Below are 25583 nucleotides of genomic sequence, written 5' to 3'. Positions count from 1 at the left end.
CATATGTGTATATTGGTGGTTTGCACAAAGGTTACAGGGTCTATAAACTATGGTATATTTTTATTTATTTTCTTTCTTACTAGAAATGGCAGCAATCAGCGACTTATAGTGGGACTGCGATATTGTGGCGGACAAATCGGACACCTAACAGACCAGCATAACCATGTAAAAATGTAAATACCTGGAAATGAACTTTAAAGTCCTAATGGACTTATGGACAGATAGTATTCTCTATTAACATCCAAGAAGTGCAAATTCCAACAGTCCAGTGCAGCCAATCAGAAATCACTTTCTGTAGTCAGATCAGTTAAGAGATGTCCGATTGGTTGCTTTCGGTGTTTTGCACATCGTAACACTTTGCAATAGTTTACAGGATAAGGTAGCCATGTTAATGCATATCTGTGTTGGTGTGTAGCAATATAAGTAGGGTTGTGCCGATACCGAGTACTTTCACAAGTACTTCTTTCTACTTGTGAAAATGCTCCGATATCTTTGTGGTGCGACATACAAAATGAACGGGCTCAAATCGCACTACGAAGAAGAGGAGAAAGAGGAGAAAGAGGAGGAGAAAGAGGAGGAGAAAGAGGAGGAGATGGAGAAAGAGGAGGAGAAAGAGGAGGAGAAAGAGGAGAAAAAGGAGGAGAAAGAGGAAGAGATGGAGAAAGAGGAAGAGATGGAGAAAGAGGAAGAGATGGAGAAAGAGGAAGAGAAAGAGGAAGAGGAGGAGAAAGAGGAGGAGAAAGAGGAGAAAGAAGAGGAAGAAGAAGAAGGAAGAAGACGACGACCGGGCCAACACTAGTAAAAGAGCTGTAAGAAGATAGCGGAGGCCCGGCAGAAGAAGCGAAGAGTGGGACAAGACCCCCGAAGTTGGAAGAAGACCCCCGGACAGCGACGGAGGAGAAAGCCGGGCTCCTGCGCTAGAGCAGAAGATAGCGGAGGAGCCTGGGGAGAAGACCCCCGGAGCTGTCTAATAAAGTACTTTAAAAACCTGTGTTGTGTTTATTTTATTAACACTTTTTTTCCCCAGGTGAATGGGTAGGGGCACATCGTACCCCATACTCATTCACATAGGGTAGGGGGCTGGAATCTGGGGGTCCCCTTATTAAGCCCCCCGCCCGCAGATCCCGACAACCAACGGCCAGTAATGGGAACGGCGTTCTCCTCCGTCGCTTCCTCCGTCGGGGAAGAGTAATCAGTTAGATTACTTGTTACCCTCTAAAGTAACTGCATTAAGTAACTCCGTTTATTTTAACCGAGTTACTTACATCACTGCCTGCCACACCCCCTTGAAGGAGAATTCACCAAGAAAAGGTTAAATCCACAATGTTTTTTTTTACCGCTACTATCCCTTTATATTAGCTTTTAAATGCAGCAATTAAGATATTAGCACTGGGAATCTTTTTGAAAGATAAAATGCGCATTTTATATACAACTATATAGATCAGACCAAAATGAAGGGCAAATGAGGAGGAAAGAGGGACATTGCTCCAAATCAGGGACAGTCCATCGAAATCAGGCACAGTTGGGAGCTATGACCATAGTGATGGGCCAATAGGAATGTATCAGGGGAAGGAAGGGATGGCTGAAGCTTTAGCACTGTCAAGAAGTCCAATTGGATCCAACAGGCAAAGGGTCAATGAAAGCCGCCATGTAGGCACTTCTAGATGTCTGCTCCTCATACTTGCCACCACCTTGCCCATTTTTAAAGAGGCACTTGAAAATAAAATAAGCTCTCATAAATATCAATAGCTTCCCTTTATATAAAAACTATCACAATATAGAAACAACTGAGGTTTATTCTACATTACAATGTAAAAGGTTAATAAACCAAGGTAAGTGGAAAGGTTATTTAGACCATATTGGATTTCATTTCACTATACTCAGGAAAGAAAGATGAAATTTGATTGGATACTGCTGGCATTTTGCACAGCAAGAACATTCTCAGAAAACTGACAAGGTCAGGCCAAGTTACTGTATACAGATAGCGTGCAGATTAGTTATTAATTCAAACATGGTGTATCGAGAGGGGGAACTGACGGGTTCTATAAAAAAACATTTCAATTCGTCTTAATCTTACACAATAGCTCCATAATGTGACATACTGGGATTTGCCTATCTCTGGGAGACCTACCTCCCACTAACGGCTCCCATCTGTGCTCTCAGGACGATGGAAACCAGAGAACTCATGGAAGTTTTACATAAAAATAATCCTATTTTTCAGGAATTTACAGAGAGATGGAACACACTGTAATAATGATCCCCTGGCTGCAATTCATGGAAATTCCAGCATCAATCCTTTAGATATGGAGGAAAATGAAAGAATACACATTTTTATTTGAGATCATTATTTGAAACTTGAAAAACATTACCCGTTAATGACCGCCATTTGCACCTTTATGGTCAGGAAAGTCACACGCACGTCTAAGGTCACAGCTGGTGTCTAGGGTCTTTTAGCAGAATCTGGGAGGGTTTATATGAAATGTGGGGGTAAAACTATATGTATATAAGGTTAACGCAAAAATCCCTTAAAAGAAATGCAATCCCCTTGGCCACCTTGGTCAAACAAAAAAAAGTCCCAATACATCATCATACGTCATCTCCTTTCCACACGCCAGCGTAGGTCTACACGTCTTCTTCAGTCTTTCAGTGCCAGTCCTCTTCTAGGTTGCAAACCAACGCTTCTTCAGGTCGGTATGCTCACCAGGATTTCATAAACTTCCAGCTCAGGTGCTAAGCCCAGCTCGTCACGCTGAACAGAATGAACGAGGAGCAATCAGGATGGCTACACTTCAAAACAGGGCCATCTTTATTGATGGGTATAAAAAAGCAACTGAGCCCCATGAGGGAACAGAGGAAAGTCAATGTGTGACCCATGGGTCATGATTAAGCGCTAGAGCAGCACAAAACATGTTTACTTTCCTCTGTTACCCCACAGGCTCAGCTGCTGTTTTATACTCAGGGCCTTTTTTCAGCAGGATTGTGGAGGAATTACAGTTCTGGCACCTCCAGCACTGAATGTATGCAATTGCAACAAGGGGTGGTGGGGTGTGCTAGAAGGATGATTGTTGCTGGCTGCTGGATAAACTATTGTCACGCCGGGGGGGGGGGGCTGAGTCGGGCAGGGGATTAGTGATCTATTGATATGGTTGGGGGGGGGGGGGGGGTCTTGTGTTGCTGAGGATCACCAAATGTTAGGTCTCCCAGCAGACACATTGATAGACTCTCCAGCAACAAAATCCCTCCCCACCAACAACAAAGGGGGGGGGGGGGTGATCGATTGATGTGGTGGGGGGGTTGTTGCTGGGGAGGTCTACTGAGATCTATTGTTGCTGGGGGAGTCAATTGTTGCTGTAAGGGATCTGCTGTTGAGGGAAGGGGGCTTTTGTTGCTGTAGGGTCTATTGATGTGTTTGCTGGGAGATCTAATCATGCTGTCAGGGGTCAATTGTTGTTAAGGTGGATCTATTATTACCTAGGGGAAAGGGTATTTTGTTTTGGGGGGGCTACGGTTTCTGGAGGGGGGGATCTATTGTTGCTGGCTGCTGGGGGGATCTATTTGACTGATTTTCCTGTTATCATTAACAAATTACATACAAAATACTTAGCAACACAAAATGATACCCTGTTCTGCATTCTCCAAAGGGGACGGTACTGGGGAGGTGGGGAGGGGGTGGAACCTCAGGAAAGTGCTTAGAGGTGGTGTAGTGGGTGGCTCAGAACAGGGGTACCTGCACTTATTCTGAGAAAGAAAGACGGTCATATTTTGGAGAGAAGCGTACTGGATTTCTCTTCATTTATCCTCTTTTAGGTTGAATGACACCCAACATTATTTAGCCCTCTTCCTGAAAGCCCATGCTGTCAACTGGGACCATAGAAGTAAATATAAAAAGATTCTTATAAGGCTAAAGTTAATGCAAAACTCCTTTAAAAAATGCAAACCCATGTCCCAATACACTAATCCCCCTTTCCACACTCCAGTGCTGCCATCTGGATCCTCCTAAGTCTTCTAGAAAATCACTTAATTCACCCATTAACACAGCCAGAGTTTAATGGGGGGGAATAACTCCGGCTGCGCCATTGTGTTCTGCCAGCAGGGGGCCTTCCTAGTTGTCAGAACACAATGATCTAGCCCCACTGCCGGTAGCCTGTAAAACTCTTATGAGAAACCGAGAGGCCTGCGGTTGGACAGTGTACCGAATTCTACCAATGTTAAGGGCAGTATCTGCTCAGGGACATTCATTCATAAATCCTGATGAAGGAGGAATTGCCTAACCCCCAAAACGCTTTGTAACATGCTTTTACCTCATCTTTGGAAAAAATTAATATCTGGACTTTGAAATTTCTGTTGTGGCATTTCAATTTCTGATTTTTTCGGAAGTAATAAAAGGGGCAGCACAGTGGTGTAGTGGTTAGCACTCTCACCTGGCAGTAAAAAGGGTCGAATCCCAAACACGACTCTACCTGCCTGGAGTATGCATGTTCTCCCTGTGCCTGCGTGGGTTTCCTCCGGGTGCTCTGGTTTCCTCCCACACTTAAAAGACATGCAGGTAGGTTAATTGGCTTCTGTCCAAAATTGGCCCTAGTATATGAATGAGGTCTTTGGATTGTGGGCTCCTTGAGGGTAGGGACTGATGTGAGTGTGCAATGTACAGGGATAGGGACAATTGTAGACACTCAGGTTGAACTGGATGGACTGGTGTCTTTATTCAACCTTACTATGAAACTATGGATACAAAAAAAAAAAAAAATAACTGGTGCAGGAGATTAATAGATTACATCTAGAGATCGAGGCAGGTCCACATTTGCAAACCACAGAAGAATTTTTGTTTAGTCAGGAGTTCTTTAAGGACCCTTTCTACAAGGCCTGAGACATGAGACAATGGCCGTCTCAGCACATTACAGAGAACATTCCTGGCGGCGAGCTAAAGACTTCAACCTGTGTAAATATTATAGCACAAAGGGGAGCTCTGCCGTTGTGTGCTGAACCCCAGACTCCGGGCGTGTTACATAATTACACTTTAATGTACAGTACACGAAGGGCTTCCTGAGCTTTGTACATGCTCAGCATCACCTATTCTCCAACACCAACAAGAAAAGGCATTAAGCTAAATCCATGGCAGGTCTGGGTCTCCCTCATGGGCCATTGGGGAGGGGGGATTTATGTCAGATCTGTAGCAATTTATGACTGATATGGAACACGGCCAGGCAGCTTGGAAGACTGCGAGAATGTTCAAGTGTTATCCAGATTATGTACTACATTAAAATTTAGGAAATGGGATTGGGAATTTTTAGAAGAACCTTTTTTTTTTGGAGAGGGTCAACAAAAAACAACAGCAATGATGATCTTTCCAGTTAATGTACAGTTGAGGGTGTATCATTGCATTCACACAGATCAAGTCATACATGTGTTATAATGAGCCGATGCTAAGTAATGTGTGCGTGTAACATGGGGGTACAGTAATTATTAGAAAGAAGACGACCAGCAACTAAAAAGGAGACAGGGAGAAGATGCCAGTGCCAGCAAGGGACCTCTCGTAGACTTCAGACCATGGCAAAAGAATCTCGATGCTGGTGTAGTCAAGACAGGGGCTGACTCCAGCCTCCACCTATAACTAAACAATTTCTTGAGTGGACCAGCCCATTAACAGGGAAAGGATTGGACAATAAAAGCCTTACAACACTCAGGCACCTTTCCCTCCTCACAGGCACCTTACCACTATGTATTCAGATGGATAATGCCATACAGTGCCATACAGTGGGGTTTGATAATTGCACTTTGATTTTTAGGGCTGTGCTGGAGATGTAAAACAGACAAACCGCTGAGATATATATGTGCAAATACAACATACGGCGTCCGAAACTACATGTGAGGTCTGTAAAGAACACACTGCCTACTGCTACCTTCTAGATTCAATCTCATGCTAATCACTAACATATTTCATAAACATTAGGCTGGGAAAGGCAACGACAGACAGCAAATTCAGCATTGGAGATCGGAATCCAAGAAGTATTGTATGCTGAAGGTTCCCCGACTAAGGGGCCCATTTACACTAAGTTGTGGTAATGCATTTGCTTGCCTGTGTGGAAGCACACTTCATTAACCACTTACTACCACGCCATTGTAAAAAAATGTAGTCGGGAGACTTAATTTTCTGGAGCACCGTTTATAAACGTGAACCTGTGGCCAGTGCACTCATTATGCCGCGTACACACGGTCGGAGAATCCGTCGGAATGCGTCTTATCGGACCGTGTCGTCAGATAATCCGACTGTGTGTGGTATGCATCGGATTGATTCCGTCCGAATCTCCGTCGGACCCAATTTTCCAACATGTTGGAAATATTTCCCGACCAACTGGGCCGGTCGGACATATTCCGATCATGTGTAGAGAATTTTGATCGGACCAAGTGCCACGCATGCTCAGATCAAATACCTACATCTAAGCTATTGGCTACTAGCCTGAACGTAGTCCCATCATAACGAAATTACGTCCTCACGTTCTGAAAGATCTGATTTTTTGCCAACTTGGCCCGACCGTGTGTATGCAACAGTTTCGGACAAGATCTGACGGACAAATTCCGACGGATTTGGTTGTGGAAATCTCCGACCGTGTGTACAGGGGCTTAGACAGCTTGGATCACAGGCAAAATTCATAAGGCTCTGTGCCTTGTGATAGCTGTTAACCAATCACAGTGATCGCAATCGTAAACCCAAAATGGGGTTGATTTACTAAAGGCAAATAGACCACACACTCTGCAAGTGTGGTTGATCAAGAGCTTAGTAAATGAGGGGAAGTTCTGGTGACTTCTAACATTCAATCTAGTGCAGTGATGGCGAACCTTGGCACCCCAGATGTTTTGGAACTACATTTCCCATGATGCTCCACTACAGTGCAGAGTGCCAGAGCATCATGGGAAACGTAGTTCCAAAACATCTGGGGTGCCAAGGTTCGCCATCACTGATCTAGTGCTTTTATTTTATTTTTTGCCTTGCACGTGATTGGGTATTCTTTGCAAAGTAAAGCTTCATCTCATATACTAAGCTCTGGAGCAACAGCACTTGCAAAGTGCTGTGTCTATTTGCCTTTAGTAGATCAACCCCAATGTAAACAACCCCTCCCCTTTCACCTCTGCCATCAACCTTGTTACTTTTAGTAACAATGCTTGCACAACACCGTCCACAGCACCCACCCATATACATCAAGGGCAAAACCAGCAAATAAATAAAACAGCCAAAAAGAAATTCCCTGAAATAAAAGATTTGGTGGTCACGATCCATTAACGTTATTGGCGCAGCGCCACAACTGCCCATCAACCACATGCAATATATGTGGTTGCGGCACAGTGGTTCGCCCTTGCCCTAGGGTTAAATAGAATGTAGATTTTTTATTTTTTTTTAAATAACAATCATATTATGCTTGCCTGCTCTGTGTAATGATTTTGCACAGGGCAGCCCTGATCCACCTCTTCTGGGGTCCCACGCCACCTCTCCAAGCACCTCTGTGTGCCACCATAGGAAGCCACTTCCTATGGTCGCACAAGCGCAAGCTCGATCCTGAGCCACGCTCTGTGTGCATACCTCCCAACTTTTGGAGATGGGAATGAGGGACACCTCTCAGCAAAAGTATGCAGGCATAGGACACACCCCCTGCCACGCCTACTTAAAGGTGAATTGTACAAAATAACAAGATTGGTTAAACCCACGAGTGTTTTTTTTTTTTTTTACAACTACTTTTCCTTTATATTGGCTTTTGGAATTTACAGATGCAGCAATTTATCAATTTTAATTCTCTTGTCACAATATCATTTTATTAAGTATACCTATAATCAACATTTTGTCCTTAGACACATTGGTTTCAACAATCACTACACCTCTCACTTTTGGGAACACCCTCTTACGCTGGTGTATTTCTCTGTCTTGCCCGATATATCGCATCCACCTTTATGCGCCTCAGTTCCCATGGAGGGAGTTTTTTCCTGGCCCGCCCAGCACCCACCGCCGCGCGCTGCACTTGTCGTCCGGACTGGTGAGTTTGCCATGGCCAAACCCTTTATTCGTATTAAATCCTTATTAATCTATTTTTATTTATATGGTTAATACATTATTTATATACTTTTTACTTTATTCTATAGGAATTCTGTGGTAGCATCAGCTCCTGATGAGTGGGGAGACACCCACGAAACTTTGCAACTAGTCCTATCCTATACACCTGGAGCAGCGGTTCTTTTTCTTGCACAGTACCACTTTATTGCAAAGAGTGCCTTTACAACCACTTTAAAAAACAGGCAACAAGCTAACTGTCCGCAATCCAAAACAAATTCCCTTTTAGAAGGGTGGCAAGGGCTGCCACACATGAGAACAACCCCTTGTGCCGCGTACACACAATCGGAATTCCGGCCAGTAAAAGACCGATGAGAGCTTTTCATTGGAAAATGCGACTGTGTGTATGCTCCATTGGAATTTAGCTGTCTGAATTCCCGCCAGCCAAAAGTTGATCGTAAATTCCGATCGTGTATATGCCATTCCGACACGCCAAAAATCACGCATGCTCAGATTCAACTACGAGATGGAAGCTATTGGCTACTGGCTATTGAACCTCCTTTTTCTAGTTGCGTCATACGTATTGTACGTCACCGCGTTATAAACGATCGGAATTTGGTGTGACCGTGTGTAGGCAAGACAGCTTGAGCTGAATTCCGTCGGAATTCCGTCGGGAAAACCATCAGAGCTTTTTCCCGACGAGAATTCCGATCGTGTGTACACGGCATTAGAGGGGATTTCCACTCACTTCCAAGAGATTTCCTATTACTTCCTGTATCCAGAACAGGAAATGGAGAAATCTCCCCAACAGGACACAGACAGCACAAAAAAACTAACATCAGTTTTACTTATTCCTTACTCCAAAAAACAAAAATAAAAACTATATACATTGTGCATTTAAAGAGTATTCCCACAATACAGTCTTATGTTACTTAAAACTAAAGTGTACAACAAACTTCAAAACAAAAATCTAATATACTGCAGCGTACTAGTTCTATGATGTAGTGGCTGCAACTGCATTCATTTTCTTTTTTTTCCTACCTGGTAATCTTGCAAATAACACACTTCCTGTGTAAAAATGGAAAAACACAGAGCAGTGACTCGAGTGCCCCCATAGCAAGCTGCTTGCTGTGGGAGCATTCAGCAGGAGGGAGGGTGGCAATGCACACTCTTCCACTGTATCTATGGAGGAAGCAGTGTTGTCATCCTAGGCGGTTTCCCTGATCTGGGCTACAAACACATCCCCTCTTTAGTACTATTTAGTACTATTTAGGGGTGCACCGATCCGTGAACCGAACGGGTCACCCCGTTCGGATCGGCACACGGCGCGATCCGCGGAGCGCTCCGCGGTCTCGGCCTTAGGATAGGCCGTGGCTTCGGCCATCTTGGTGCACCCGTCGGCTTTTGCAATGTGATCGCTCCCTCAAATGAAGGAACGATCACTTGTAAACAAACCGGCATCATGATGACGTTGGTTCCTCTCTCCCCTCTCTGTACAGATCTGTACAGTGGAGAGGGGAAATCATATGGCAACAGCGCTGTGGGCTGTATCTGTAATGCCCACAGTGCTGCTCTGTGAAAATTGCAGTCACAGCTAGAGGTCGACCGATATGGGTATTTCTCTGGCCGATGCCGATATTTAGAAATCATCATAAAATCGAACACACCTTTCCCACTGGGACATTTTTCAAGCGCTTTTGGGCCTGCAAAACGGCTCCCCTGCAGTCTGTGTGAAAGACAGAGTGCTTTCACACTGAGTGCCCGTTCACACAGGGGCGACACGACTTGCAGCGCGACTCACAGACGCGACCTGCACACGACTTCAGCAGCGACTTGCAAAACGACGACTGTATAGAAGTCAATGCAAGTCGCCTGAAGTCGCCCCAAAAATAGTACAGGAACCTTTTTCTAAGTCGGAACGACTTGAGTCACTCCTATTAGAACGGTTCCATAGTACAGAACGGAGCGCGACTTGTCAGGCGACTAAGTCACGGTAGTGTGAACGGGCACAAAGGCGATGCGCTGGCAGGATCTTAAAAAAAGTCCTGCAAGCAGCACGTTTGGAGTGGTGTATACCGCTCCTCCACCACTCCTGCCCATTGATATGAATGGGCACCACTGCCGAAGCGCATGCAATGCGATTTGGCAGCGGTGCTTCACGGGCGCATTTAACCTCTTCCTCGGCCGCTAGCTGGGTTTTATGTGCCCCACTAGCAGCCAAATAGCGCCGCTAAAATAATGGTAAAGAGCCGCTAAAACTTGTAGCGTTTTACCATCAATGCCTGCCCGCTCCAGTGTGAAAGCAGTCTTCATAAGTGATACAGAAAATTTCTTACATTTAAACATTAAACAAAACAAACCTCCAATCAGTTTACTTGTATGTATGATTTAGATAAAAAAAAAAAAAAAAAAAACTATATATTAAATAAAAACAGGTAGTCAAAACTTTTGGACGAAAAAAAAAATGGGCTAACTTTACTGTTTTAAAATTTTTTTTTTTTTTTAAATAGTGTATTTTTTCCCAAAAAAAATGCATTTGAAAGACCTCTGTGCAAATGCCGTGTGACATAAAATATTGCAACAACCGCTATTTTATTCCCTAGGATCTCTGCTAAAAAAAATATATATAATTTTTGGGGGGGTCTAAGTGATTTTCTGGCAGAAAATACAGGATTTTTACTTGTAAGCAACAAGTGTCAGAAAAGATTTAGTCTTTAAATGGTTAAACTGAGAACTTCTACACACTGAGATGATTTCATTCATTCAAGTGTAAACATTGTATCTTTTTGTTCTTTTCTTGGCAGCCTGCCCAGAGAGGAGGAAGACGTTTCCATGACGACTCAGGCAACTTACACTGACTTCTATTACAGCAGTCTTTTCAAGTTGCTGTTCTAAATCGGCCTTTTTATCAGCTCAATCGGCTGATGCCAATTAAAAAACGGCAAATATCGGCCGGTCGATATATATCGGTCGACCTCTAGTCACAGCCATCCCTCCATACTCTGCAATACCCTGCCAATACTCACCCTGCCAATACTCTGCCACACCCTGCCAATACTCTGCAATACCCAGCCATACCCATCCATGCTCAGCCAATATTGCAATGGGGGAGATGACGCGGATATTACAGTGGGGAGATTGTGGATATTACAGGAGGGACTATATGGTGGTGGAATTTTCACAGGTTTTTGCAAATTCAATTATTATTTGCTGATCCGAAAAATGATCCAATCCGTGACTCTGATCCGAGGAATGATCCAATCCATGAGTTTTTTGATCCGTTGCACCCCTAGTACCATTACATGGGGGGGGAATCTGTAGTTAACAGGTGAAAGAGAACATTGTTTTATATTTCAGAGGAAGTGTCAGGGACACCGCACTTCTGGCAGGATCAACAGGTATTTCTACACTTACTGAGATGTCCATATCCTGAAAAAAGCAAAATGAACGTGACCTCATCTAAAGACCGGTAAGCTGCAATATATTACATTTTCTAAAACTACTCCTAATTCTGCAGTAGATCTTTATTAACTACAAAGTGCACACTGTAGTAACACTTCTCTCCTAATATTTCGACTTTTTTTTGTGGTTGTGTCATTGATGTATCAACTTTTCCCTATGACCATGCATAGGAGAATTGCAGAGCAAAGCCTCTGTGAAACTCTTAGGCAAGCACGACCGTTCCTAGCGCCAGAAAAAATGAGAATGATGACTTGTGAAGAGCGGCGTGGAAGCCGAGTACATACACAGAACCTGGAGGACGTCTCCTGGAGATAATGTGAAACAAATGTGACTTTCACATGAATTTTTTCCACATGTCCTGAGCTTCACCTCCTACCTGGTCCTGTCGCCATGGAGACATCTCTTCCAGATGTGGAGTGTCTTCCTCCCGTGGCGGTGGAAGAGTCTGCTCGGTTTGCCTTCTCCCTGTCGCTTTCCTTTCGGATGACGATGACGGCCTCTCTGTGCAGCTTGGCTTTGTGCAGAGCGCTCAGAGCGTCTCCGCGGGGCGCCCCGTGCATAGAGCAGCCGTTGATGGACAGTATGCGGTCCCCTCTCTCCACCGCGATGTCTTGTGATGAGGCTGCTTTTGAGAAAACTCTGTGCACCTGAGAAGAGACATGAAAACTTTATCTCCACCTATAATAAAAATCACCCATAAACTACATATGATATCAAGTTGGTGCATCGCTTCACATCAGCGGAGAGGCAGCGGGTGCTGGAAGGTGCCCCTGTGCAGTGGAGGAACTACCAGGGTCACAAAGGTTGCACTTGCGACCGGGCCCTGGTGTTCCGCCACCATGGGGGGGGGGGGGGGGAGGGGCTCCCAATATGGCAGGAAGGGGGCTGCCCCCAAGATGGCAGGAAAGGGGCTGCTGTAGAACTTGTGAAAGGGTCCCCAATAGATCATAAGGGCCCTGCAATGGGTGTAAAGAGGATCAGTGCTGTAGGCAAGAAGCTGTGGGGCTGATCTGTGTATTCTGACAGTGGGGAAGTAAAAAAAATGTGAAACCAAAGAGTCACAGAGAAGAGTTCACATCAAAGCTCCAATATCCTTATTTGTATAGATGATTTAGACCTCAAAGTAAATGTTCAGCATGGCGGGTATGATCTTTGACTAATGCTACAAATGTAATCACTTCAACACCTTTCCTGGATTAGCAAATAGGCAGAGTAGGCCCTGGCCTACAGGCTCCACGACAATGGATCAAAATTCTATTGATTTAAACTTGGAAGAAAATGTACAATGACGCTTTCATAAATGGTTTACAAAAGATAGAAAAAATTGAATCAAAGAAACAAAAATTTAACATTATAGACAAAATAATGCATTTCCACTATATTATCAATATTGAGTTGGCCCAACTGTACAGCTATAACAGCTTCAACCCTTCTGGGAAAGCTGTCCACAAGGTTTAGGGGTTTGTCTATGGGAATGTTTGACCATTCTTCCAGAAGCGTATTTGTGAGGTCAGGTACTGATGTGGATGAGAAGGCCTGGCTCACAGTCTCCACTCTAATTCATCCCAAAGGTGTTCGATCAGGTTGAGGTCAGGACTCTGTGCAGGCCAGTCAAGTTCCTCCACCCCAAACTTGCTCATCCATGTCTTTTTGGACCTTGCTTTGTGCACTGGTCCAAATCATTTGTTGAAGGGGGGATTAAGGTGGGGGGTTGTTTTATAAGGGTTGGGTTTCGCCCTTTAGTTCCAGTGAAGGGAACTCTTAAGGCATCAGCATACCAAGACAATTTCATACTCCCAACTTTGTGGGAACAGTTTGGGGATGGCCCCTTCCTGTTCCAACATGACTGCGCACCAGTGCACAAAGCAAGGTCCATAAAGAGATGGATGAGCAAGTGCAGACTGCGAGCCAGGCCTTCTCATCCAACATCAGTGCCTGACCTCACAAATGTACCTCTAGAAGAATGGTCAAACATTCCCATAGACACACTCCTAAACCTTGTGGACAGCCTTCCCAGAAGAGTTGAAGCTGTTATAGCTGCAAAGGGTGGGCCAAGTCAATATTAAACCCTACGGACTAAGACTGGGATACCATTAAAGTTCATGTGCGTGTAAAGGCAGGCGTCCCAATACTTTTACAATATAGTGTATGTAATGTACCCAATAACAACTTAAAGTCCATAAACAATAGAGATCAGGTTCACATTACAGTTTGTCTCTAAGGCTCAATGTACACAGGACGTTTTACAATCTCCCCTGAAAGATTTAACTTGATTTTAAAAACGTCAGTTTTGCTGCGTTTAGGCGCTTTTTAAAAAAAATATTTACATAGTCAAAAATGTATCTCCATTAACCACTTAAGGAGCGAGCCTCTTTTTGAGATGTGTTGTTTACAAGTTAAAAACAGTTTTTCCTAGAAAATTATTTAGAACCCCCAAACATTATACATTTTTTTCTAACACCCTAGAAAATAAAATGGTGGTCATAATACATTCTGTCACACGTATTTGCGCAGTGCTCTTACAATCGCACTTTTTGTTGAAAAAATACACTTTTTTGAATTAAAAAATAAGACAACAGTAAAGTTAGGCCAATTTTTTTTATATTGTGAAAGATAATGTTACACTGAGTAAATTGATACCCAACATGTCACGCTTCAAAATTGCGCCCGCTCGTGGAATAGCGACAAACTTTTACCCTTAAAAATCTCCATAGGCGATGTTTAAAATTTTTTACAGGTTGCATGTTTTATGTTACAGAGGAGGTCTGGGGGTAGAATTATTGCTCTCACTCTACCGATCGTGACGATACCTCACGTGTGTGAACACCATTTTCATATATGGGTGCTACTCATGTATGCGTTTGCTTTTGCTCGCAAGTTCGGCGGGATGGTGCGCGTTTTTATTTTTTGGCCTTTTTATTTTTTTATTTTATTTTTTACAAAAAATAAAACATTGCGTCACTTTTATTCCTATTACAAGGAATGTAAACATCCCTTGTAATAGAAAAAAAAAAGCATGACAGGACCTCTTAAATATGAGATCTGGGGTCAAAAAGATCTCATATTTACACTAGAAATGCAATAGAAAAATAAATAAAAAAAATTGTCATTTAGAAAAAATAAAAGAAAAAAGGCCCTTTAAAAAGCTATGGGCGTAAGTGACGTTTTGACATCACTTCCACCCTGCAATGTTATAGAGACGGGTGGGGGCCCCAAGGTTTCAACTGCCCAGGGGCCTCCACAGAGTTTAATCCAGCACTGATCAATGCACTCACCATCAAGCATCTGCCTTCCATATTCTACAAAGCTAAAGAGAGACTTCATTTTTGGTGAACTACGGCCAAAAATTGGACTTGGTCCAGCCAGGGTCTGTCAGCACTATACAGATGAATAATATAGAAATGGTTTTATTTCTACCAGATATCACTCAAGTGTATAGGTGAGGTTTTTTTTTCCTGCTCTGAGTACATTGCTATCCTGTGATTACATATAATGTTTAAAACATTTGTCGGAGTTATGCGCGAAGCCGTCTCCAATCAGACATATTTATTGCGTGTTTTAAACATTTGAATGCAGTTGTGTCTGGCCGCGGCTGAGCAGGTGTCACTTCTGCCTTGAAGAGAAATTGGCCGTGCAGCCCCTGTTGAAAGAAGGCTGATGGGGCTGCTATGGAGGCCTGCGGAATACAGAATTGGGATTTTCGATTTACCAGCTGCTGGGCAGACACACCTGCACCTTACTTACAGTGACGGATTTCTGCTCCAGGTCCACTCCTCCGGCAATGCTGAAGCCCAGACCGGCACCCTCTTCTTTATTCAGTACTACAAAATACACATCTTCTTTCCGCTGTTGGAGCAGAGACAAATGGAATAAGGTCATCAATACAGCATTGTGACCAACATTATTACTATACTGAATTTACGATCAGCCATAACATTATGACCATTGATTATCTCAATACAATGGCATGTAAAAAAAAAAAAAATAGATGGGATATATTAGGCAGCAAGTGAATATGTTGTTCCTGAAGCTAATGGATGTTAAGTGGTGGTTCCCTGATAATATAACATACACATATATTCGTTAAAAAATAGTATTTATTCAAATATAGAAAAAGACTTGCATACATATTTCAAAGAGGTTTTTTAAGAGATTTATAAAAAGTACATATACACAACATGCCTTCAAAAGGTGTTTACATGGAGATTGCCAACATGTTTCACGGCCTAGAGGGCAGCTTCTTCAGGGCTTAATTTCATAAGATCTGGCTCCACACCTTTAAATTATCTGGTGTGTTTGGACTAAGGGGAGACCAAAAATAGACCACCTTGTGAGTGGCAAATACATAGCATGAAATACCCGATGAAATCAAGGAGGAGTTAATGTAAGTGCGCTCATCTGGATGTAATGAATAGATGGGAAAACAAGGTAATGGCTCCATAAATCCTTCTCCAAATGGATAACATCCAGTGGTCAGCAACCAAAGGTTCCCAAATGCAAGGCATTCAACCCAAAAAGAAGGTCCACATATGTCTTTCACAATATAGAATGGAGGAAGCGTGGGTATTTGGTTGAATGCCTTGCATTTGGAAAACTTTGATTGCTGACCCACTGGGTGCTATCCATTTGGAGAAGGATTTGTGCAGCCATTGCCTTGTTTTCCATCTATTCATTACATCTTGTATCAGGAAAGATACCCTAATAGCCAAACTGATAAGAGGCATTGAAGAGCTCAGCTATGAGGAAAGATTAGAGGAACTGAATGTATTCTCTTTTGAGAAGAGGAGATTAAGGGGGGATATGATCAACATGTACAAATATATAAGGGGTCCATATAGTGAACTTGGTGTTGAGTTATTCACTTTACGGTCAACACAAGGACAAGGAGGCACTATTACGCCTAGAGGAAAAAGATTTTATCTGCAAATGTGGAATAGACTCCCTCCAGAGGTGGTTCTGGCCAGCTCAGTAGATTGCTTTAAGAGAGGCCTGGATTCTTTCTTAAATGTACATAATATAGTTGGGTACTGATATTTATAGGTAAAGTTTACCCAGGCTAAATCTGTTTGCCTCTCGGGGGATCAGGAAGGCTTTGCTGGGGTTTTTCACCTTCCCCTGGATCAAATGTGGATATAAGATTGGGTATATGAGATAGTATGATTATATTTTTTATTTATTTTTATGGTTGAACTAGATGGACTTGTGTCTTTTTTCAACCTAACTATGAGTGACTTGGACACGGACAAATTGTAATAGCTAGACCACTGGGTCAGAGCAACTCCAAAATGTCATCTCTTGCGGGATGTACCCAGTCTGCAGTGGTCAGGACCTACCAAAAGTGGTTCAGGGAAGGAAAACTGGTGAACCGGTCATGGGTGGCTAAGGCTCAGTAATGCACCTGGGCAGTGAAGGTTGGCCCATGTAGTCCAATCCAAAAAGAAGAGCTACTATAGATCAAATTGCTGAAAAGGTTAATGCTGGTTTCAATAGAAGAATTCTAGTCTTCTGGAGAGCTTTTCCACTAAATTTTGGAGCACATCTGAGGAGGGAATTTGTGCCTATTCAGCCAAAAGGGTATTGGTGAGGTCAGGTACTGATGTTAGATGAGAGGACCTTGCTTACAAATCAGTGTTTTAGTTGATGGTCAGGTCTCTACAAACTTTAATGTAGCCATAAACTCTTGGAACATAAACCAGAACTGACTGTGCCCTTTAAAAAATGGTAACTTTCTATTCAACAAAGATTCCAAATCAAACACATAAATTCATATTCCATATAAACCCTTAAACTAGACATACAAATTATGATGATAACCTTATGAAATAGAGAGTGTTTTCCCGTCTGTAGAACCAGGAAACAAGATACCCTAATAATCCAACACTAGGTACCTTGAGGTATGTGCAAACAACTGGCCTTGCAAAACGAGGAGACACACTTAACCATTAAAAATAGCATATAAAGCAAGTATGAAACCTACATAAACGTTAGACCTGAGCTCTGTGAACAAGTGAATGCATCCACACAGCCCGAAGTAATAATTATAGGACTGTCTTTAGGGTTAATCATAGTCCCACTGAACAAGAAGAAGGATATTCATCTTGACCGCTAAGCCACAGTAAAGCAAAAGCATCAAATACCACATATCTAAACCTGCCAACAAGACTGTATTTATTGCAAACGGCAACCCAACTCTGGCTATAAACCTTGAAATATTAGGAACTGAAACATGGACTATAAACCACAAATGAGACAAATTATCATCTAGTGATAAAGAAAAAAAAAAAGATTTACTCTAATGGGTATGGATTTGTCAGCAAGAAGACATAAAAGAGACCAAAATGAGAACACATTAAATATAAACACAGGGTGATCCACAAAGGAGGTCAGTCCAGGGCCACTTTCTCATAGAAAAAGTTAAACACCTTGGTATATGCCACTGTATCCCAAGATAATAGAGTAATGTCTTTCATTTATCCTGAAAAATAGCTCACATGCCTCAAATGCAATATGACTAATGCTTAAGCAAAACAGAGATGGAAAATTCAATTATCCATCTACCTCATGTCTCAGCTATAAACTGTAAACATCTACTTAACTCACAAGATGTAGAGTTTCTGAAATGCGTTCTATTATTTACTACTTTCCTGCAGAAAATGGGGATGGTGGTGGATCAAAAAAGTTTTACTTTAAAGTAGAACTCTAGTTTCAGGTTAGGGGATTAGGTTAAGGCGAAACTAATCCCTCCTATATTTGTCAGCCATGGAAGCTGCCATCTTGGCCTCTGTTTAATCTTTAACTGCCATGATGCTACAATGTGATCATTTATGACACCAGCCAATTGATGGTTTGACAGTTTGGTTGAGAGCACCACCAATGTGACAGTCATGCCACGTACACACGACCGGGATTTCTGGAAGACTAGGTCCGACGGAATCAGTCCGTCGGACAATCCAATCGTGTGTGGGCTAATCCAATCATTTTTCGTTTAAAAAAAAATCAGATGGACCTAGAAATAGAACATGTTTCAAATCTGTCGGACGGACTTAATTCCTATCAGGAAAACCGTTCGTCTGTATGCTGATCCGAAGGACCAAATATGACGCAAGGGCAGCTATTGGCTACTGAGCTTCCTTTTTTAGTTCCACCTTACATTATCACGTTCAAAATGAACAGACTTTGTCCATTCGTATGTGTGGCCAAGTCCGTTCATTCAGAAAGTCCATTGGAACTCCACCAAAAGTCAGTCGGAAAGACTGTCGGACCTAGTCTGGCAGAAAGTCCAGTCGTGTGTACGCGGCATTACTTTCCCCAGCACATGTTGTGAATAGAACTGTTTTTTGAAATTGTTAAATCAATGAGTTTAGTTACGCTTTAAGCCAGCCACACAACAGGCTCAAAAGAACCCCCAAAAAAACTAACAGATTGCTCCATCCACACAAATGAGGTGTATGGGGGAATCTTCCCCATAGGGACATAGTATGCTGGCAACTGTACCTGTCACTGTCAGAATACACTGACCAATAGCGGCAGAAAATTGGCGGCAGCCACACACTGATCAGAATTCGGCTCATCCCTGATTCAGCTGAATTTTGTTCAGAGTATAGCCTGCCTAAAAGTACAGAGAATTCAGAGCTAATGTGGTCTGGGGAATTCAATAAATCTCTACAACACTTTTTGGCACTATGGCCCTTTAAAATGGCCTGCACCAGATTAAAAAATTCCTGCCACCCATTTTAGTAACTTTCCCGTCACATGCGGCAGATTCAGGTAGTTCTCAATAGCACAGTTTTTACAATGTGATGCTATTAATGCACCAAATTGAAAAAAAAATAATGACCGTACCATTGTAGATAAAACTAGAGGCGATTAAGACCTACTCTAAGTTGGCACACAGCGACAGGAAGAGTGTCCCTGTATGCAGTGTAGAGCAGCAGGTTTGCTGCCGTAACCCGCTCCTTAACACTGGTTGTTAAGGATGCTGGCGGCTTCATAGTCCACACAGTCTAGTTACAACCAATAATGCTGCAGTGGGTCAAGCCTGATGGGGAAGCTGGCAGGCTAGTTCCCCATTACATCTGCTCTCTCCTTGTAATTGACAGCTGGCAGTGGGTGCATTCTATAGCCAGAAGCAGTCTATCTATTGGCTACAGATCTGCCTCCTGTGAATAAGAAGGGAAGCAATCCCCACTGTTGCACTGTCCGTGTGATAGCTGCAGTGATAGGGAGAAAGCATCTCCACATGTGGTGCATGCTCCAGACTCTATAGCAGGTACATGACTCTGTCTCCTACAAAGGCATTTGTTGTGTGGAGGCACACAAGAAAGAGGTCTTCAGTAGTCTTGAAACGTCACCTGGCCTGTTAGCATTTTTTACATTCTTTATGTTGAAACTAAGGTACATATACTGTAGGTGGTCAGGAACACCCAAAAATGGTAGTATAGATAAAAATGAAGCCCTGTAGGTAATCTAATGGCTTGTTACATGGCTTGGTTACTCCAACAGCGTGATCTCTCTGCTTTAGTTTCTGTCCACCAGGAGATTTGAGTGTTCTTACACACCTTTTTCTGTTCCAGCTATTCTCCATAATATAAAATAAATGAAAGATCCAACAGGGATGGTGGAAGCCCCTCATAATGGCGACAGCAAGTGTGCAGAAACTTTTAAAAATACCCTGTCACCTTGCTGAATCAGTTCAAAGTGACAGCATCTGTTGCCCACCCCAACAATCTTTTACTCATCTCTTTAGCACTCCCATCCTGCTCTTTCTTTGGTTGCCTGCACTGCAAAATACCCAAAGCATTTGGGTATGGGGGAGCATGTGGTCTTCTACCTTGATGCAACATGCAAGGTGAATGGGCAAGGTGAAACTGCTTATTTGAGTTATTTAAATCTCCAGCATCCACTAAAAACTGTAATGCAACAGGAACAATTGCTTCAATGAATTTAATGTAATAGTATTGATGCACTGCCTAATAACATTGTACCTATATTTTGTTTGGAGACAGAATAAAATGTTCACCGAAGTCAACATCCTGTACAAGCCATACTTACAATGCAAATAACCTGACATACATTACTAGTGGTTATAAGCAGCTGTTCATTATAGTGCAGCTTACATTTAGAGATTTGTGGTTATTTAAGTAGGCAATACTACTGCTGGAACACAGCTTTGGAAAGTTATAACCCACCAGGTCAGACACGGTTCCCAGTACAGTCTGTTCTGTGAAAGTGGAATTTGACCTTCTAATGTGGACCTCAAAAATGTACTTTCAGTGTATGCCAGCCATCCTGCCTGTCCAAACCATAAATGTCTCACATCCCTTTACCCAGGCCTTCCAGGAAGGCTCTGATCCATCTATATCTGGCTGCCCTGATCCCAACTCCGCATTAGCTCTGGCTGAGTCCAACCAACCTGGAAGACTGCATATAATAGGGTATGTTCTAGGTCTATGTACAGCGCTTGCTGGAAGTTAATGTTCAAAGCTCACTGGGAAGGTCAATGTACTGAATTTACTGATTGTCATTGCTGGCAGTCAGTAAACAGAGATTGCTGGAAGTCAGTTTATATAGCTTGCTCAGCCACACCTCCACTCATAGCTAGGCCAATCTACCCATTGGAAAAAAAGAAGTCCAAGAGTGACCAGTTCAGTTTTTGTGCTTAGTGCTGGGGCCAGGTCTGTCACATTCAACTGGCAGGTACACAAGTAAAACCCACCAAAGCTACTGAGACCTCATTGTGCAGCCCACTGTGTTGCGTAAGGAGGTCTGAAATCCAGCGGGCCACACATGGAGCACTGGTGGGCACATGTTAGGTAATGGTGTCCTGGAGTCTTCTCAGACACAATCTGACCCCTTAGCAACTAATGCTTCCCTCGTGCGTTTGCAATCTAGACTCACCGACCAATTACACTTTGAAAGGGCGAAGCAGGGAATCACAAACGTGCAGGTAAACTACTCGCCTATATGGCCTACTTTGACCATAGGCCCCTGGTAGTAGTTCAGGTTCAATCAGCCTCTGGAGATACAATCACAGACCCTGTCCAGGTGGCGGACAAGTTCAGGCAGTTTTACACCAACCTATACACTTCCACTGCTGGTCACACACAAGACGAACTGACCCTGTTCTTCCAGGACATAGACTTCCCTACTCTCACCCATTCTCAAACTGCCCAACTAGAAGTGCCTATCACCACAGACTGCATAGCAGAGGCATTGGCGCACCTCCCACCCTCAAAGACACCTGGTTTTGACGGTCTACCCCTATAGTTTAATAACCAATTCCAGGTGATCCTTATCCCCAAATTACAAGCTCTGCACACCCACATCTCCGATTCGGCTACAGTCCTGGGTGGGTGAAGCTCTCATTGTCCTAATACACAAACCTGGCAAAGACTCCCTCTTCCCAGAATCCTACCACCCTCTCTCTCTCCGATAAATGAACGTTAAAATCATTGTTAAAATCCTCGCCCTGCAGCTAAATAAAGTGATACTTAGTTGAATTCACTCGGATGAGACCGAGTTAATGCCCAACAAGAACACAGCATTCAATCCCCGGAGACTCTTTATGAATTTACAGGCTGCACATAACACCATTGGATCCAGGGTAGTGGTAAGCCTTGACTCAGTGGAGTGGAACTACATTGGAAGTGTCTCCGCAGGTTTGGCTTCGGCCCAAAATTTGTCAAACGGCTCCAACTTCTTTACCAGGCCCCCACTGCCAGGATCCAAGTTAATGGTAGGATATCCAACTCATTTGCGCTATCTGGAGATACTCGCCAGGGTTGCCCTATATCCCCCCTGCTCTATGCCCTAGCTGTGGAACCTCTTACCATTGACATTAGGGCGCACCCCCACATTAAAGGCCTCCACATGGGACGGGTGACCGAGGTCCTCAGTCTCTATGCAGACGACATGCTCCTCTACCTAGAGGATGCCAGCCATTCCCTTGTGGCGGCTTTACAGTTGATAAAGCAATTTGGAAAATATCCTAGACTGCAGATCAACTGGTCTAAATCCCAAATCCTCCCATTGGATATAGTAGATGTCCCTAAGGCAGATCAAGCGGCACTCCCCTTGGTCAGAACAAGCCGGATCAAATATCTGCATGTCATGCTCGAGAACCCCCACGGACTACATAGATCTTAACTTAGAGTTCCTCTTTGACCTTCTTAAAACCAAGAGCCAGGTCTGGTCCTGACTTTCCCTTGGAATTATGGGATGTATTAATTTAGTAAAAACGATTCTCCTCCCCAAGTTGCTTTACCTGCTTTGGCACGCCCCTTTATACATCCCCTCCCGTGTCTTCAGGTCTATGGAATCTATACTTAATACATTTGTATGGGGCTCCTCCCATTATAAACTTTCATGGTGAACTCTGAAATGCCCTGTCCATCTGGGCTGTACTGTCCTTCCCGACCTTACCCTCTATTATATTGCCTCACAGCTGTCCCACTTTTACTACTATAATCAAGTAGATAGAGATCAGTATTCTACTCTGGTATGCTCCTCTGTTACTAGCTTGGTTACCTATCCTTTTCAGGTTCTACTGAATGGCACCCATGGGTCCCCACAGATGGGCACTAGAAGCCATATGGCGTTTCATCACTGCAAGGAATGGCAGCTTGCCATGGATATCACCAAGACCCCTGCACTCCACACCCACTCCCAAGTGCCCGAACTGCTTACCGTTTCTGACCATAACCTTTGGATTGCCAAGGGGGTTTTGTTTCTCACAGGTCCTGGACAATGGTAGGGTTAGGTCATTCCAAGCCATTAAGGATGATTTTGGTCTACCTAATTGCATGTTTTTCAGCTATCTCCAGCTCCGTCATGCCCTTAATTCCCAATTCGGAGACTCCATTCCCAAACTGGAGTAGATATTTCCTGTGGATGTGGTTCTTGGTCAGGACCCCAAGAAGCTGATCTCCTCTTTTTATAACCTCCTCATGTTACCTACGGCCAATTCACATGCTTATCAATTGAATTTCAAATGGTAGATGGACCTGGGGGTTTTGGAAGACTAGGACTGGGAGGATGCACTGGCCTCCTGTAGGACAGTGTCCCCTAAACTATCAGACCAACTCACACACCTCTATATCCTTCATAGATCTTATCTTACCCCGAAACGGCTCTCTAAATATAAACCTGACTACAGCCCAACATGCCCCAAGTGTGGAGACCCCAGGGGTACATTTTACCACCTACTGTGGACTTGCCCTCATCTTCAGGAATACTGGTCACAGGTGGTTAAGTTCCTCCACGACTGCATGGGCTCCCCCCTAACCCTGTGCCCCCGTCAGGGTTTACTAGGTCTCCTTTCCATCTCTGAAGAGGAAAGGTACTTAAATATATTTTTGCAAGAGTCTCTGTTTATGGCCAGAATGCAAATGGCCCGGTCTTGGATCAAAGCGTCTCTCCTTACCATTCAGCAATGGATCAGGGCAGTGAACGTTACACTTCCCTATAAAAAAGTACTGTATTCACACAGGGGCTGCCCAGCCAAAATACAACAAAATCTGGGACAGGTGGCTGGAGGACTCCTCCACTTGCACAGACCAGCAATAACTCATCTAAGATATGGTCTCTGATGTAGCTTATGATATTGCCTTTCGCTCTCATTTTGTATGCTTGTAAGCCTCCACATGATGTGCTGTAATACACTCCCTGCTGTTTTCTTAAAATGTGTGTTACTCTCATGCTCGGCACCACAGGCCCAAGTGGGTAGGTTCTTAGGACTATCGTAAATAATATGACCTGTTATATACCCTGCACTTGCGTAGGTTCTGGCAAATGCTTCATCCTTCTGATTAGTGCTTTTTGCACTTTGTACTTGTATTAATATCCTTTTCTTTTTCATGCTCAATAAACTATTTGATTTAAAAAAATAAAAAATAATTACTTGAACAAGCTGAAGTTAGAAGCTGATTGGCTACCATGCACAGCCGCACCATATTCTGAGTTCACAGGTTTTAGAACATTTCCCTAAATGCATAAAGCTAGAAAAAGGTAAAACATGTAAATATTTAAATGAAATCTAATGGCAAAACCCTTTAAGTGGTGAGTCAGGTTCTAAAAAAGAAGAAAAGGCTTAAAACGACAGGCCCCAAAGCTAATATTTAAACATTTGGGTAATAAAATGTAATATGACCTCATTAAAACTGTAAGGTCTATGGGGCAATTATCACAGTGGGGTACTTTTTTTTTTTTTTTAGCTATCACTGTGCATTTCCACCAAAAAAAGTTGAAGTAAGGGTTCAGTGCTGGATGGACTTGTTACAAGGTCTTTACTGCCATCTTTGGAGATTTACCCACTTAGTTTATCTGGGTCACCACTGTCACTGGGATCGGAATGAGAAAATTTGAAAGCGAGTAGCACATGGAGCAGGGATAAAGAGGAAATTTTCCAATGAGGAGACTTAATTCAAAGAAGGCATTTCCCTTGTTTGGATATGTTTAATTTCCTGTTGGGTCTAGGGGACAGAGAGTGAAGGTGGAAATCTCTCCAGTGGGACACAGTTGACAAAGAAATGTGGGATAGGATTTTATCTATTCCCTAGTCCATCCAAAAAAAAAAAAAAAAAAGTTAATACCCCTTTAGTATCCCAGACCTCAACCATATATACCCCTCCACGTGTAGTTTATGTTGGCACTGTCTATAGGCCAAGGGCTCCCATCTACATTTGGTGGATTTTAGGCTCCTCTCCCCATTCTGGCAGAGCATATTTACGGCCTATAGCTAGGTGTATATGTGACATCAAGGCTTCTCCCAAGGTCGCCTTACTGTAGATGATTCCTGGGCCTATTTCCAAAATCAAAAAGGGTATCCTTAGGTATTTCTTATTAGCAGCCAGGGTAACCATATCCCATCATTGGAAATATCCTACACCCCTTCACCTTTTGGAGTGGACCCAGATTCTTAACATCATGGCTATGGAAACACTAGTTGCAGAAGATAGTTTGGACCCAGAGAAAGTATGCACTACATGGACGTGCTGGTGGGCCTATAGCGATTCAGTCGCTTTTCGAACTCTAGTAGGATAGTGAGTCCACCCTTCCTATGACTTCACTGGGGCATGTATTCCTT

At 43.3% G+C, this 25583-nt stretch overlaps 1 protein-coding gene across 2 annotated transcripts in view; it reads right to left on the bottom strand.

The window, feature by feature from the left end:
• Positions 1 to 25583, bottom strand: part of PDZD2 (PDZ domain containing 2) — a 430456-nt gene that overhangs the window by 28728 nt on the left and 376145 nt on the right. For both annotated transcript variants that reach the window (XM_077462905.1, XM_077462906.1), the window contains 2 exons: positions 15245 to 15346; positions 11877 to 12147 (listed from right to left, as the gene is read on the bottom strand). In XM_077462905.1, the coding sequence (XP_077319031.1) occupies positions 11877 to 12147; positions 15245 to 15346 (373 nt within the window). The remainder of the gene's footprint in view (positions 1 to 11876; positions 12148 to 15244; positions 15347 to 25583) is intronic.

This window comes from Lithobates pipiens, unplaced genomic scaffold, assembly GCF_037356315.1.
Source record: "Lithobates pipiens isolate NorthernLeopardFrog02 unplaced genomic scaffold, aLitPip1_a1.2 Scaffold_3, whole genome shotgun sequence".
Classification (NCBI taxonomy): Eukaryota; Metazoa; Chordata; class Amphibia; order Anura; family Ranidae; genus Lithobates; species Lithobates pipiens.
Note: the sequence above shows the minus strand (reverse complement) of the source record. Positions and strands in the feature narration are given on the sequence as shown.